At 41.5% G+C, this 16967-nt stretch overlaps 1 protein-coding gene across 2 annotated transcripts in view; it reads left to right on the top strand.

Annotated features, from left to right (window-relative positions):
- LOC147321737 (uncharacterized) overlaps positions 1 to 16967 on the top strand; it is a 32611-nt gene extending 15644 nt beyond the window's left edge. The window contains exons 1-4 of one of the 2 annotated variants that reach the window (XM_086305854.1): positions 1608 to 1892; positions 4303 to 4408; positions 7651 to 8247; positions 14340 to 16967. In XM_086305854.1, coding sequence (XP_086161980.1) covers positions 4391 to 4408; positions 7651 to 8247; positions 14340 to 14918 — 1194 coding nt within the window. In that variant the 5' untranslated portion in view covers positions 1608 to 1892; positions 4303 to 4390 and the 3' untranslated portion in view covers positions 14919 to 16967. Of the gene's footprint in view, positions 1 to 1607; positions 1893 to 4302; positions 4409 to 7650; positions 8248 to 13401; positions 13999 to 14339 lie in introns of those variants that run through there. The other variant, XM_086305855.1, reaches the window with a different exon arrangement.

The raw sequence follows: 16967 nt of genomic DNA, 5'->3' as shown, positions 1-16967 counted from the left end.
ACAGTGGCTGGATTCTTCACCCCAGTGAAGAGGTTATTGTTATTGCCTGATTTTAATAAATTGAGCCGTTTGCTCTTTGGTACCAAAGCATATCACAAAAAGGTTAATTCTAAAAATCTAAATCAGCTGTGTGTTAGCGGCAATACATGAAAAATCACAGGACCCACCATACAAGCGAGTCTACGAGCAGTTTTTACAAAGATTATATTAATTTAAAAAAAAAACCATATGCAAATGCCCAAAGTCTAACAACACAACCACTACAAAAATGTAACTTTTATACGACCAGATTTTCGTATACTTCATTTAATAGTGTATTCCTCTCCAGCAGTAACTCCTACTTTGTCTGCTATTCTTATGAGGAAAAATTCTCCTGTATGACTCGCAGTGAATCCTCGGATATGGTGGGCCACAAAGGATACACCAGACCCATCCTTGAAATGTGTGGAAAAGTAGGACACGTTCGTCACCACATTCGGAGGACTCTTCGACTTTGGAAAGCCTTCATCGCATCACTGTGACATAATTGCCTACAAATACGGCATTTCAAGTATCAATCCCCTGAATTTGGACACAGTCTTCCTCTCCTGGTGCATGCTCACTTTTTTTGACGGTTTGCAAATAAGGAGGTGGGGCATTGCCACCACTAACTAGTGTGGACCAGAATTCACTCTTACCAAATAATAAAAAATAGATGCTAAAAAAAACCCCAACCAGACAGAAAGATGATAAATTCCCCTCTCGCCCGTGCAGGTGGTTTATCATTCAAGCTCAGGTCCTCTACCAGAGGCCTGGGGGCTGGCATCAAAGAATACAGCCAGTCAAACCGGGGTAGCATTTGTAGTCCCTGAAAAGGATCAATGGTGGACCGTCAGTACACACTGGAGAAATGCTTCCAGTACTGTCAGCTGTTCAGTGGGTAGAAGACATGTGACCGTTACAATCAGGCATTTGTTCAGACTGAAGCTCTTCATTGGCCAGTTTACAGTGTAGCCACTCAGAAAGTAGAGCAGATGTACTAACAGAGGTTCAGCAAACATTTAACGAAATACACATGATGGGACTTATAGTTGGCTTTTTATGGATTCCAGCTCACTATGGAGTCAGAGGAAATGAAACGACAGAGTTGTGAAGAAAGCCACAAAACATGGGGTTAACTGAACTGGCTATTAACTTCTGTCAGACAGATAACGAGTATAATAAGGCGAGAAATAAAGGAAACATAACAAAAACAGTGGGAGGGAGAAAGAAATTTAAGGAGGGTAGGAGAAATGAGAAGCACAGGAACGAGTAGGAGAGAGGAGGTGGTCATATCTGGAATAAGATTTGGAAATATTGGTTTGATCACTAGTATTGGTGACTGTCAAACCTTTGAGTCGCCGAGAAGCTGAATAGGGGGATAATGTTGACGCGCCCGCTGTTCAAAATGTAAGTTTACTGCAAAAGGGTTCAAGAAGTGAACGTTTTAAGGTCTTATTCCAGTTTTTAAAACAGAGTATACATTTAGGGAGGATTTGTGTGTCGACGTTCCACTCCACAGCAGTTGGTGGCGGTAATGCACCATTTTGTTGTTTAACAACCGCCAAACAACAAAATGGTGCAAACAATATAAAGAAGAAGAAGCCTGTTCCGGGATCATATGCCGTACACAGTTTGCACAGACGGAGCTACCGTTTCGTCCTAAGCGAGTAAAGTAGGGAATTTGGATGATAAAACAAACTAAACCACCGTTTGGATCGATATCTGCATCGATCTGCCCACCCTTGTCTCCTGGATCGTAGCTGAGATCAGCGTGAACCACGTGGGTCTCTGCTCCCTGATCTGTTTCCTGTGTTTGGAAAGAGTTGCAGCTTCATCGCGGAGTTTCTCTCGGTTTGTGGGCTCATCTAAAGGTAAGCACCGAGCTAACTTTACTGTGAGTTCAGTTCATGTTGAGTTTAGCTCCTGAATGAGGTCTTCTGCTGCTCTCCTCGGTGTCTGTTCACAGTTTATTGTGAACACGTTGAGAGAAGAGTCCAGCTGCTGTGGATGAACACATGAGAGGAAGTGAACTCCTACAAAGTCTCATTTTAATGAGTGTGGCTGTTGTAAAGTGATTCACAGGAAGATGTTAACAAAAACTAATGAAACAGAGATGAAAGTAAACAGTGTTCATATTTGAAAGCACAGAGAATAAAAATATATTGTGTTGGTTAATGTGCAGCTCTTTGTGATTTGGGAGAATCATGTTTTTAATCATGTTGTGGATTGAATGTTGGGTTTGATTTCATTTTGTCTACAGAAGTTTTTCCCACTTGTGATCGTTCAGATTGATTTGTTGGGTTGACTTGAATCATGTGAAGGTTTAAAGCTGCACTTCCCCCAAAAAGAATAAAGTATAATCATGAAGAATGTAAAAATGTCTTCCTGTGTCAAACACAGCTGCAGTCAAAGCAGGAAGGAAAGCACTTAAACCACTGATCAAAGCTCATTAATCAATGGACATGATTACCGTTCAGTGTTGTGGTTCGAATTTGAGAAGAGACATACGACTGAAAGTCCATAGTGGGTCAACACAAATGATTTTATTAAAACACATATATGTGGTGAAGATGGGCTCTGCAAAACATCAGCCTCGATCTCCCGCGAACAATAGGTGGGTGTGATATTTATACTTGTAATATGCGTCACCGCAGATGCATGTTCCAGTAACTCCAGCGAGGACATATTCTAAAAAAGTTTGGTCCTTTTACAGCATCCTGCCATGCGATTACATTTGTTCCTGACCACCGAGAACACTCACGTTAACTTTTATCGAGTGGAAAAAAAGTTAGCTTGTTTATATTATGCTAACATAGCTGTGTTGCTAGCGGTCACGTAGCACGTCATTATATACCAGCTAGCCCAACTTCAGTAACCCTACAAACGTCACTGCTGTTTAGTTTTCTGTCTTCATTTATGCTGGAAGTGATAACAGAGCTGTACGTTTTAATTTGTTTCCAAAACCCCACAGTCAGGACATGCTATATTGTATTTAGATAGAAGCTAGCGAGCTAAGTCCCTGCTAACTTCTAACTCCGTTAAATGTCATAAATTCCATTTTCATGGATGCCTGGATGTTAAACTCAATTGTTACACCTGGTAGAGCAGAACGCTGATCATTTTATTAAAGATGAAAGACTTTAGACAGTTTTTCAACTCTCAGTAATGCCATAGTGATCATTTGATATATGGACCTGCAGCGGAGTTTAGGCCCAGACACGGCTAGTGACGTCAGACTGAACAACCGGATACTTCCTGACTCCGTTTGAGTCATCTATTACCAGGCAAACTTCAATGCAGCAGGCTGCTGAGCATACACACCAGCCTTCAATATGTGGTAAATTGTACTGTAAACATGTAGGGCAATTCTTTCAACTTGAACTTTGCTCCATAGATCAGTCGAACTCGCGCCGGCTGTAGCTTCAAACCATTAATTAACTTGACCGAGCTTATATGTGTATATAAGATTATAATGTAGTTATACTAACACCTGAAATACAGACTTTAACATAACATCAACAGTTTCAATAAATGTGTCAATGAAGTGATAATGATAAATCATAAATGATGCAACAATAATAATAATGGCCTGTAAATGGTAAATGGCCTGTATTTTTATATAGCGCTTTACTAATGATTATGAATAGTAACAGTAAATAATATTTCATCCCGACAACAGTGAGTGAGTCGCTGCAATCACAGCATTTGATCAATGAGCTTTAATCAGTGGTTGTTGGGGAATAGTGGAGGTGGTGGGACTGAAGGTGTGGAAAGTGTGGGGTGGGGGAGTAACAGGTCTGTCCCTGTTTGTGGAAACCACAGGAGGAGCTGTTCAGGCTGTTGCTGGGTGTGAATTGTTGATGGAGTCTTTAAACTTGTAGTTGCTGTTTTCCAGACTGAAGCAGAGTCGTTAGCTGAAAACTGGTTTTAGAGGTTCATTCAGGACACCACCTCAGGCTCTTACAGCCTTACCTGTATCATAACAAAGTGTATAAACCCCAATCCACCTTTAACATGGTCCTTCTCCCAAACCTTCAAATAGGACTTTCTGGCCCTGTCATAGTAAAGGGCTGCTTAGAATATTAGAGCCAATGTCACAAAGTTCCTCCTGAAGTATAAGTGAGTGAGAGAGTTTCCTCACTTTGCAGCACAACACGTCTCACAAGATTTCTACAAGCAATCAGAGTGAAACTTGTACTTTGTGTTGTCAGATGAACATATGAGACACTTTGACTCTTCAGTGCAGTGTGGAGCCTAACAAAGATCTGTTTTGTGTCCCAGCTGATCAGCAGGAGGAGAAGAGTCTGACGGAGCAGCAGAGGAACATTTTCAGCCATCTGGACTCAGCTGAGTCACTACAGAGGAAACAATGAGCTCAACACAGGAGGTGAGGAAAATATCACAGTTTCACCAAATAATCAGTCACGTCTAAAACTCTCATCCTCCCAACCTGTTATATGACTGTGTTGTATATTATGTTGTTTTTTAGAGACCACAGCACATGTTAAAATCAGGAAGGTTTATTCATCAACATTATTAATAATCAAATGGAAATTTGTCAGAGTTTTACCCCTGATACTGCTGGATAAACAGAAACTCACTCAGGAACGAGGTCACACAGAGCTCAAGTTTTCACTCGCGAGGGGGAAGCAGTTGTCTCAACCCACTTCAACTTGCTTTCCCCCTGCAGGTTGTTTTTATTGGTTACACACATGAATATTCATAAAGCTTGTTGCTGTATTACCTATGAGAAACTACTATAACTGGTTACGAAGTGATTGTGCTGTGCAAACGTGATTATACATTGTGTGTGGTTATATGATGAGAGTGCAGCTCTCCCAGATTGTTGTTGGTAGAATCTGTTCTTCTCAAGGCTGCTTGTTCCCCTTATCAATGTCATGCACGTAGTCATATGCGTGGGTTACCTAGATAGCAAACAGAAGCATTCTAGCTTTCTAAATGGCATTGTGTAGCTTTTTAAATGGCAACCTACAACACATACATTAAACCTAACAGTTTTTTCATGACCCCAAAAAATACACGTTCAAAGCACCACAACAGCAGCCCGATATCAGACAGAAGCTCTCAGCTGAGCTCTGTAGAGAGGGCAATTATAATGAAGCTCTATATTATAATTTGTAGATTCAAGCTGCTCTTCATATTTTTGGCCAGCAGATGTCACCAAAGAGGACTGTGTTGAAAAGCTTTGAGTAATGAACCTTTTTCAATACAAGCTTCAGTGTTTCAGAAAGCTTCATTTGGCCATCACTGATATAAATAATATTATAGAATTGATCAGAGGCAAAAGTACATTTACTCTATACTTAAGTAGAAGTACAGATATTAGTGTTAAAAATACTTCAGTAAAAATATTCATTCACCTTCTTTACTTAAGTAACAGTGAAAAAGAAAAAATGCTCTGAAATGTAATCAGAGTAAAAAAGTAAAAGTAGCTCCTTGAAGAACTTTTTAACCACATGTTTTTATCCAAAGTTAACTGAACCTTGTGCTTTGTTAATGTAATAATAAAATAAGATTAGTAGATCAAATACAAACTATTTATTTCTAATAAAGGTTCTCTGTTTGAATCAGTTAAGTAGAAAATGAAGGAAAATAAAACATATGTGTATTTTCTGTTGCCTACATTGTAGAGGGTGACTTTGCCTCTAAACAGGAACATGAGCAGGGAGGAGGTTAAAGTGGGATTGAGCAGGTGGGAACCCTAAAATCAGCTGTAGTGGCTCAGCGTGGGGAAAAGAATCACAGCTCACAATAATTTCTGTTGAGAGCTCCAGTAGATTTTCTTAAAGTACAGGCTGTGATCAGCTGACCTGCTGCTCTCTGTGGATGTACACAACTGAATTCAACCAGATGTCAGCAGATGTTTCATGAGCTGTCCTGGCTGATTTCCATCCTCTACACTGACAGTACACTGTCTTTATATTAGACACTATACTGTTGGTATGAAGGTGGAACTCAGTGAATGAATGTCAGCATCATGAGCTTCAGTTTAAATGAATCTCTGCTACACTTGATGTAATCTAACTGTGACATGAGCACCACAGTCACTGTGCACCAGTCACACACTGTTCTTTACTTTAAATCCATCACAGTTCAGCAAACGAACCTGTTTATCCTGCACTAACCTGCAGAGGATCTTCATGCAGTCTTTAAATAACACAGTTAGTGATGAAATGGATGCTTCTCTGGTGTCCTGGATTGTTGATTACCTGACAGGAAGACCACAATATGTACGTCTCCCACAGTGTGTGTCTGACAAGGTGATTAGCAACACAGGGGCACCACAGGGGACTGTCCTCTCCCCCTTCCTCTTCACCCTCTACACCACAGACTTCAGCCACTGCACAGAGACCTGCCATCTTCAGAAGTCTTCTGATGACTCTGCGGTGGTTGGATGCATCAGCAGGGATGATGAGACAGAGTACCGGGCTGTGGTCGACTCCTTTGTCACGTGGTGTGAGCAGAATCATCTGCAGCTCAACGTGGCAAAGACCAAGGAACTGATCGTGGACTTCAGGAAGACCAGGAAACACTTGACCCCTGTTTCAATCCAGGGGGTCAGTGTTGACATTGTGGAGGACTATAAATACCTTGGAGTAAACATTGACAATAAACTGGACTGGGCTAAAAACACCACAGCACTTTACAGGAAGGGCCAGAGTCGTCTCTATTTTTTGAGGCGACTGAGGTCCTTCAACATCTGCCAGAAAATGCTGAGGATTTTCTATGAGTCTGTTGTGGCCATTGCGATCCTCTATGCTGTTGCATGCTGGGGGAGCAGGCTGAGGGTCGCAGATGCCAACAGACTTAATAAACTAATCCGTAAGGCCAGCAATGTTGTGGGGATGGAGCTGGACTCCCTCAAGGTGGTGTCGGAGAGGCGGATGCTGTCCAAGATAAAGACAATGTTGGATAACACCTCCCACCCACTCCATGACATGCTGGTCAGTCACAGGAGCTCGTTCAGTGAGAGACTGAGATTACCGAAAAGCACCACTGAACGACACAGGAAATCTTTCCTGCCTGTGGCTCCCTGTACAACGCATCCACTTAACACACTGGTTACTGCTACAACTACACGCTTCTTTTCCAGCTATTTATTTATGAGTGACTTATGTATGTATGTATGTATGTATGTATGTATGTATGTATATGTATATATTGTACTATTCTTAGTTAGCATATTGTCTGTCTTGTCTTAATGTTGGTTTATAATGGAGCACTGTAACAAAAAATAATTTCCCCCAGGGATAAATAAAGTATTCTGATTCTGATTCTGAAATAACTCTCCTCAAATTCCTCCAACCAAAAGTAAAAAGACTGTTTTGAAAATACAATGAGTAGAAAGTCCTTTTTTTTTTAATGTGGGGAGTAAAAGTAAGGAAAAAATTATTTTACTGTTTGAACAGTCATGAATTATTTTTAACACCAGGTTGGATGTAATGTGTTTCTACTACCAGCAGGTGGGGATAAGAGACCTTTAAGGTGTTTGGTGCCACACTCCACCTTCAGGTTTAAAACTAGTGTTAATGGAGGGAGTTTGAAGGTTGAGTTTGTTCCACGACTGCATTTCACTCACTGCCTCTGTTTGTATCTCTGTCACTGCAGGACCAACATGGAGCGAGAAGTCAGCGCTCTCAGGAGGCCGACAAACCTCACAGAAGAAAGAGAGAGAAAACATACAGCTGTGATGAGTGTGGGAAGAAGTTTACTCTGAAGGAGTCACTAAAATATCATCAGGTCATCCACACTGGAGAGAAACCGTTCAGCTGTGACTTGTGTGGAAAGACTTTTTCCTGGAAGGTTGCTCTAAAAAGACACCAACTCATCCACAGTGGAGTTAAAGCGTACAGCTGTGATCAGTGTGGCAGAGCTTTTACTCACAGTAGCAGCTTACAGAATCATCTAGTTACCCACTCTGGAATTAAGGCATACAGCTGTGACATCTGTGGGAAAACTTTCAGCCGGAAAGGGTACCGAAATACACACCTACGCATTCACACCAGAGAAGATGTGTACTGCTGTGATCAGTGTGGCAAACAGTTTACAACAGGCTCACAGTTACAACAACACATGTTTACCCACACCGAGGAGAGACCTTATAAATGTGACCTGTGTGAGAAGACTTTTAAATCTCCACATTACCTGAGACTACACCAACAGATCCACACCAGAAAGAGACTCTACAAGTGCAGTTACTGTGAGGTATGTATTTATATTTTTATCTTGTCATTTTAGCCTGACTGTTTGGAACAACTCTGCTCATTAAACTGTGTTAGCATGTTAGCAATTCTACTGCCTGGAAAAGGCTGCATCTGAGGCGGCACAGTTAATCTGCCTCAGATTGTTTTGCAGCATGTTTCATAATCTGAAAAAAAAGACATAATGACACATGTACAGACCCAAGATCTGATTTCAACACATGAGGACTTACATGCTTTTCCTTCTTATTCTCATTTAAAATGTCTATCTTTTAATAAATAATTATACGAAGCTTACACCCAAAGTTTTAATCTGATGTAAAATGTATAGAAGTTCATTACTGTATATAGTAACTGTTAAGTCTAATATACCCTAGTAAGCTGTAGTACTTTTTCCTTTGGGAAGGTCCCATCTGTGCAGTCTGCAAATCTGTTGAAGATGTTGAATCTATTTAAATGTTCTTGAAAAATAATTGATTTCCTTGCAAGTATCATGAGGTGGAGGGTGGGTGGTTGCCTTTTGTTTTTGTTTTTTTTTGCTGGGAGTTTTAGAGCCCTATTAGTTAGGTTGCTTACTCTTTAAAATACCAGAATAGGGAGGATGGAGTAGGTTTACATTCATTAGATTGGTCAGTATTGCTGAACTATGAAATATTTTGGGTGCAGTGTATTTTTTGCATACAGGTATAACAGAATACATTTGTGTTTTTTTTGTTTGTTTTTTTTACTTGAGCATGATATTAAAAAATGTAAATGGTAAATGGTCTGTATTTGTATAGCGCTTTTCTAGTCCATAGGACCCCAAAGCGCTTTACACTACATTCAGTCATTCACCCATTCACACACACATTCACACACTGGCGATGGCAGCTACATTGTAGCCACAGCCACCCTGGGGCGCACTGACAGAGGCGAGGCTGCCGGACACTGGCGCCACCGGGCCCTCTGACCACCACCAGTGGTGGTCAGTTTTATTGATTAAAAACACACAGTATCAGATTCATATTGGTATTGGCAGATATCCAAATTTATGATATTGGTATCGGACATAACAAAGTGGTATCGTGCCATCTCTAGTACAGACCCAATATCTGATTTCAACACATGAGGACTTACATGTAAGCTTTAATCTCCAGTTGATCGAATCCCACTGAGCAGTCCTTCCCTTTAAATCTAACCTCTCTTCTTCCTCTCCTGTCCTGTGTGTCTTATCTTTCTCCATCTCTGAGTGAAGTTAGCTCTCTTTCTTTTCTCTCCCTGTGATGTACAGCAGCTGGACCTTTAGCCAGCAACACACTGTGAGACAAACTGCACACGAACAGTTTGTGTGTTTGCTGATGTTTGTTGATAGAAACGCTGCATTTGAAATTACCTGTTTGTTCAGGTGCTGTGCAAAAAAGAAAGAAGAACAACGTCTCATAGGGCTGCACGATGTTGCATAAAATGAGAATCACAATTTTTTTGCTTAGAATTGAGATCACGATTCTGTCACGATTTTCTTTTCTAATATAAATATTTATTACACTTATTAACTGCACATCAACTTCGTAATAGTTGAGACTGAACATAAGAACAATTTCGTCTCCACCGTTGCTCGACACTGCGTGTATACAGCAGGTAGTGCAACATTTGAAAAATAGTTGCAGGATGGCACTGTGTAGCGTTTGACTAGGGTAGGGGTCAGCAACCTTTAACACCCAAAGAGCCATTTGGACCCGGGTTCCACGCAAAAGAAAACGATGGGGGCGCAAATACTTTTTGACATCTCAAATGAAGATAACACTGTATATATTGTTTTTACCTTTATGCTTTGTGTGAACAACTAAGGTGTGTTGCTTATGAAGTCCATGAAGTGCTACAGAGAAAATTACATTTTATTTCTGTAATTAACACATTTTGAACTCTTAAAGAAATATAACAAAAGGAAAGACACCCAGCTGAACTAAAATGATCCATGTAGCAAAGAAAAACTGTTGTGAGCCGCCACCCTTATATCGCCTTTGGGCTTTTGGAGCCTTGACCTGACTTTAAAAAAAAATAACTGGAAAAAAGCACTATGCTGCTAAAAGATGAAAAATAGATATTTGCAAAATTCTGCCTAAATATGTATTTTACCTGGTTAATGTGTGTGGCGGGGCGTGGTCTGCAGCGCTGCTGCAGGGGAGGCAGATGCATCTGAGCGGGACCCGCAATCACGCCTCGCCGCCTTAAAGTCTGTGCTCTCTATGCTGTTGTGTTGGTGTGTGTCGGGCTATGAGCTGAAAAGCTACAGCCGGCTGTATACGTACAGCAACCGTGTGTGAAAAGTGGTCAATAAAGAGATGCTGAAAAGTATGTTCATACACTGAACAAAAATATAAACGCAACACCTTTGTTACTGCTCCCATTCCCCATGGGATGGACGTAGAGACCTAAAATTCATTCCAGATACACAATATAACCATCCCTCCCAAACAGTGGTCACAAATCAGTCCAAATGTGTGGTAGTGGGCACATCTGCTATATTGAGATAATCCATCCCACCTCACAGGTGTGCCACATCAGGATGCTGATCTGACATCATGAGTAGTGCACAGGTGTACCTCAGACTGCCCACAACAAAAGGCCACCCTGGAATGTGCAGTTTTGTCTCACAGCAAAATGCCACAGATGCCACAAGCAATGAGGGAGCGTGCAATTGGCATGCTGACAGCAGGAATGTCAACCAGATCTGTCGCCCGTGCATTGAATGTTCATTTCTCAACCATAAGCCGTCTCCACAGGCGTTTCAGAGAATATGGCAGCACATCCAACCGGCCTCACAACCGCAGACCTCGTGTAACCACACCAGCCCAGGACCTCCACATCCAGCAGGTTCACCTCCAAGATCGTCTGAGACCAGCCACCCAGACAGCTGCTGGAACAATTGGTTTGCACAACCAAACAATTTCTGCACAAACTGTCAGAAACCGTCTCAGGGACGCTCAACTGCATGCCCGTCGTCCTCATCGGGGTCTTGACCTGACTCCAGCTCGTCGCCGTAACAGACTTGTGTGGGCAAATGCTCACATCCGATGGCGTCTGGCACGTTGGAGAGGTGTGCGCTTCACGGATGAATCATGGTTCACATTGTTCAGGGCAGATGGCAGCTGAGAATGTCCCAGTTCTTGCATGGCCAGCATACTCACCGGACATGTCACCCATTGAGCATGTTCGGGATGTGCTTGACCGGCGTATACGACAGCGTGTACCAGTTCCCACGAATATCCAACAACCTCGCACAGCCATTGAAGTGGAGTGGACCAACATTCCACAGGCCACAATTGACAATCTGATAGACTCCATGCGACGATGTGTTGCACTGCATGAGGCAAATGGTGGTCACACCAGAGACTGACCGGTTCTGGGTCCCCAGACCCCCAATAGCGCAAAGAACTGCACATTCCAGGGTGGCCTTTTGTTGTGGGCAGTCTGAGGTACACCTGTGCGCTACTCATGATGTCAGATCAGCATCCTGATGTGGCACACCTGTGAGGTGGGATGGATTATCTCAATATGGCAGATGTGCCCACTACCACATATTTGGACTGATTTTTGACCACTGTTTGGGAGGGATGGTTATATTGTGTATCTGGAATGAATTTTAGGTCTCTACGTCCATCCCATGGGGAATGGGAGCAAAGACAAAAGTGTTGCGTTTATATTTTTGTTGAGTGTACAAACATCGTCGGGTCTGCCCTGATATGTTTACAATGGGACTTCTGCTCCTGAACCTCTGCGCACAGCGTCTGCAGATCGGGGTTGTACGAAGTCACTTTCATCTTCTCGCAGGACTATAAGCTGTCATCTGTGAGGCATGAGCGGTGTTTGTTTTTAACATAGTTCACGGTGGAGAACAGCTGCTGACATAATGTGGATCCGAAGATCCATAATTGTCCTACATGGGGTTGAAAGTCTCGATAAATTGCACGGCGTTTCGGGGGGTATATCGGCTTCCGCCAGTGTGACGCTTATTTTGAGCGGGGAAAAAAAATAGAATATAATTTTATTTTATAGTTCAATCACAATAATCTTCCAATTTAGAACTACAAGTTAACAAAGAACTAACATAAATAAAATACACTTCAGCTAAATACTTCTAATTTATTTCCCAAACCACGCGGAGCAGCACTGTAAGGACTAAAGAGCCACATGCGGCTCCGGAGCCGCAGGTTGCCGACCCCTGGTCTAGGGTGTTGATCATTTTCCTAAATCCCTCGTTTTGCACAGTGTTGATGGGAGCCATATCTTTAGCCAGGTGATAAGTGAAAGCCTCCATAATTTCTTTGTGCCTGCGGGAGTTCGACGGCGCTGTATAAGGTTCCCGTTATTGATGTTTGGGTGGTTGACCGGGACGGATTTTCTCCTGTCACTTTCTTGACCTTTACAGCTTCGTCATCTCTCACATGCTCTCCGTTGTTTTTTCCCCTGCATCAGCAAGCTGGCTTCTGTATCACGTGGTATAAGGCTCCGCCCATGTCATTTGTTGAGCAGGAAGAGTGAGCGCTTGTTTTCATGTCCCGGATCAAAATGCGGTACAATCGTCATCTTTTGTTTCTTCTTTTTTTTTAATCGTTGTCATTTGTAAATGAGATCGCACATAAGTATGAATTGAGATCGCGATTTTCTAACGATTAATTGTGCAGCCCTAACGTCTCACTTTAACTCCTGACTATGACTCACAGTTTTGCCTCTTTCATCTCTTTTTATGTTTCATACCCTGGTGATTAGTACACGATCAGGATTGTCTTTCATGTGTTACTTTTCAGGCTCAAATTGGTTTGATGTTTGATGCCCTTAGTGATGAAATAACTCCCCTCAAATTTCTCAAACCAAAAGTAAAAAAGTCTGTTTTGAAAATACAATGAGTAGAAAGTCCTTTTTGTGTGGGGAGTAAAAGTAAGGAAAATAAGGAAAAAATATTTTAGAGTGTTTGAAAAGTCATGAATTATTTTTAACACCAGGTTGAATGTAATGTGTCAGAACTACCAGCAGGTGGGGATAAGAGACCTTTAAGGTGTTCAGTGCCACACTCCACCTTCAGGTTTAAAACTAGTGTTAATGGAGGGAGTTTGAAGGTTGAGTTTGTTCCACGACTGCATTTCACTCACTGCCTCTGTTTGTATCTCTGTCACTGCAGGACCAACATGGAGCGAGAAGTCAGCGCTCTCAGGAGGCCGACAAACCTCAACCAAGAAAGGGAGAGAAAACACACACCTGTGATGATTGTGGGAAGGATTTTCCTGCTAAGTCTACACTAAAATGTCATCAGGTCATCCACACTGGAGAGAAACCGTACAGCTGTGACTTGTGTGAAAAGACTTTTTCCTGGAAGCGTTCCCTAAAAACACACCAACTCATCCACAGTGGAGTTAAAGCGTACAGCTGTGATCAGTGTGACAAAGCTTTTACTCACAGTAGCAGCTTACAGAATCATCTAGTTACCCACTCTGGAATTAAGGCATACAGCTGTGACATCTGTGGGAAAACTTTCAGCCGGTTAGTTAACCGAAATACACACCTACGCATTCACACCGGACATGATGTGTACTGCTGTGATCAGTGTGGCAAACAGTTTGTCACAGACAGAGACTTACAAGAACACATGTTTACCCACACTGAGGAGAGACCTTATAAATGTGACCTGTGTGAGAAGACTTTTAAATCTCCACGTTACCTGAGACGACACCAACAGATCCACACCAGAAAGAGACTCAACAAGTGCAGTTACTGTGAGGTATGTATTTATATTGTTATCTTGTCATTTTAGCCTGACTGTTTGGAACAACTCTGCTCATTAAATTGTCTCAGCTAGGGGTGGGTTTTGATAATCGATTTACGATTAAAATCGATTCTGGCTTGGATAACATGACATCAATTCATTAAAATCCTGAATCGAGTTTTTTAATATAATTTTATTTTGCTCGAAATGCCCGAATCTCAGCAGCTCTGAGTGATTATTCAGATTTTCATTTCAGTTATGATTTTGTTTGTTTTTTATTTGCTCTTTATTTCAGGCGACATTCAGGATAAAAATGGTGAAGGACTGACTTACACTGTCTTTGTGTCTTTGTTTAGAAGCAGAGCGACACAGATGGATCCAGTTCTCAACCCTGTCATCACTGTGGTGGTGGGAAAGACTTTCATTGTGACCTCTCTGGAAAAACTTTCAGTTGGAAAGCTGACCTAAAAACACATCAACGTAGACACACTGGAGAAGAACTGAAATACTGCAAAGAATGTGGGAGAAGCTTCACCACATTAAGGGGATTAAAACGACATGAACTCATTCACAGTGGGACAAAAAAGCACCTCTGTGATCAGTGTGGGTCATCTTTCATTACTGCAGGTGAGCTTAAAAGACACAAACGAGTCCACACAGGGGAGAAACCATACAAGTGCAGACACTGTGACAAAAGATTCTCACAATCAGCTAATCGTAACAAGCATGAATGTGCACACATGGAAGGAAACTACAGCTGTGACCAGTGTGACAAGAGCTTCAGGAATCTCAGTTCATACTCCAAACACAAACGATCCCACGTTACTAAAAAACTGTTTCACTGTTACCAATGTCCCAAAACATTCACTAAATTATCTGCTCTGTGCAAACATCAGCGTGATCACTCAGGGCTGAAATCACTCCCATCACAGTGAATATGAAGAGACAGAAAGATCCTCTTCTGGTTTCAGGGTCAGACTCAAAACCCTTGAGATCAGGCTCCACAGAGTTCAGAGTGAATCTCCTATAAAGATCTGATGAGGCAACTATGAATGAAAATGGTTCCCTAGTCTCATTTTAAGCTTTCTAAACTGTTCTGCTTCAGTGTTCATGTCGAGTGGTTCGCTTTGTTCCAGCAGTTGGATGAAGAAGTTTGAGCTGTGATTTCATTTCCTGTATTTCAGAGTAAAGGCTGAAGTGACAAATGGAAACATGTTTACAGTCAAAGTCAGATGAACTATTTTCAGTGGCACAGATGGAGGTTTATCAGAGGAGGAGACTTGGCTGTTCTCCACTCACACTGAACAGGGTTCCTGCAGCTTATTAAAAATCTGACCTGAAAGTTATGAAGTTTCCTTGTAACACTGAGTTACAGTAGGGGGGCTGCTCCATAATCCAGTTCAATAACACATCTCCTGACATTAAACATAAGCTTATTTAATAATGTGGATCCCTTTTTGTCCAGATTTTTATTCAGAGGCAGCAACTGTGGTAAGAATTGACCCGGATCTTTACAGATCTTACAGTTTAGTATCAAGTTCATTTTCTTGTTGATGCAGAGCCAGAATTTAGATATTTTTAGACAATTCCATAGAAGATGCATGTAAGTTCCATCTGCTGTTTTATATTTGAGAAAAATTTGAAACATCTTTAAAATCTTTTATTTTTCCTTAAACTTGCTGTAGGTATTAAAACTTATGATTTTGTGTTTAAGATGTCGAAACAATTAATTTTGGGAGCTCATTTTTTTAAAGTTGTGGTTTCATTTGTTCAGAGTTCATCAACGTTTTCCTGATACAAGGTGTGATGGATCCATGCTTTTATGCTGTTTAAGACAAATTCTGAAAGCTGAACGTTGCAGAGATTATAGCAATTCTTGAACTTAAAGGTGCCATGATGAATTCAGCTTTATTATGTGATAAGAACAAGTAGTCTGATGTCCTGTTATCATGATGACACTAAAATTTGAGATACAATAAATAAAATAAGTTTTTGTACTAGGTATCGTCGATACCACCCTGAAGTTTACTTGGTATCGGATCCGAAAGTAAATCAGTGGTATTGCACATCACTAGTCATGATACATCAATACAATATGCATAAGAGGGCAAACCATGTTTAATTTATACATCATTCTACCAGTAATCTAGTTCATCAGTTTGTAGCTTCACAAAACAAAATAAAAAGGAATTTTTGCAACAGGTTTTTCAATCAATTTTGTTAATTTTGTTTCCAGATAAGAGAGGCCAGACCTTTCTTATCCTCTGTGTTTAATCTGGATGTTGGGACAGCTAAGAGCTTTTAAACCACAGACTTCAGTGATCTTGCAGGAGCGAACCAATTTAAAAGATCAGAAAGGTTTGAGGGTCCTAACCCATGCAACGCCTTAAAAACACATAATAAAATCTTAGGTTTTGAATTCATTTTAACTCGCAGCCAGTGTAAGGATGCCAGTATGGGAGACTCGGTTGCATAAGATAAGATAACCTTTATTAGTCCCGAGCGTGGGAAATGTATTTTGTTACAGCAGTAGACAGTGCAAATGTATAAAAGGCTCTGGGGTTTTATGTCTATGTTCTGCAATATTGTGTGGCAATAAAACAGCTGGCGGTGACAATCCAGCAAAGTGGAAGCCTGTTGTCCTCCTGTATCCTGACCGATACACCATCTTGTTAGCTGCTGAACCTAAAAGAACTAGCCCTCACCAAGTACTCCTCAACAGCAAAGTTTCATAGAAAACTTTGAGAAAAAACACTGGAGTAATATATCCATAAGATACTGTACACCAGGGGTCGGCAACCCTAGGCACGCGTGGCACAGTTGGCAGGCTGAGAAAGAAGACGTAAGGGGAAAGGTGACTGTGATATGCCAGTCTGTTCTGCCAGAACAAAATCATAGGCTGCCTGACGTCATCGACACCGTACACCGACTCGGAGCCAAGCGACAAGGTAGCACCAGACCTAGAGGCATCATCGTGCAGTTCA

Source organism: Aulonocara sp. 'chitande type north' Nkhata Bay, linkage group LG9, assembly GCF_057382095.1.
Source record: "Aulonocara sp. 'chitande type north' Nkhata Bay isolate Kocher_YH1m ecotype deep benthic linkage group LG9, A_spYH_male_GT1.1, whole genome shotgun sequence".
NCBI classification, from domain to species: domain Eukaryota; kingdom Metazoa; phylum Chordata; class Actinopteri; order Cichliformes; family Cichlidae; genus Aulonocara; species Aulonocara sp. 'chitande type north' Nkhata Bay.
This window is presented reverse-complemented; position numbering and strand designations above follow the sequence as displayed.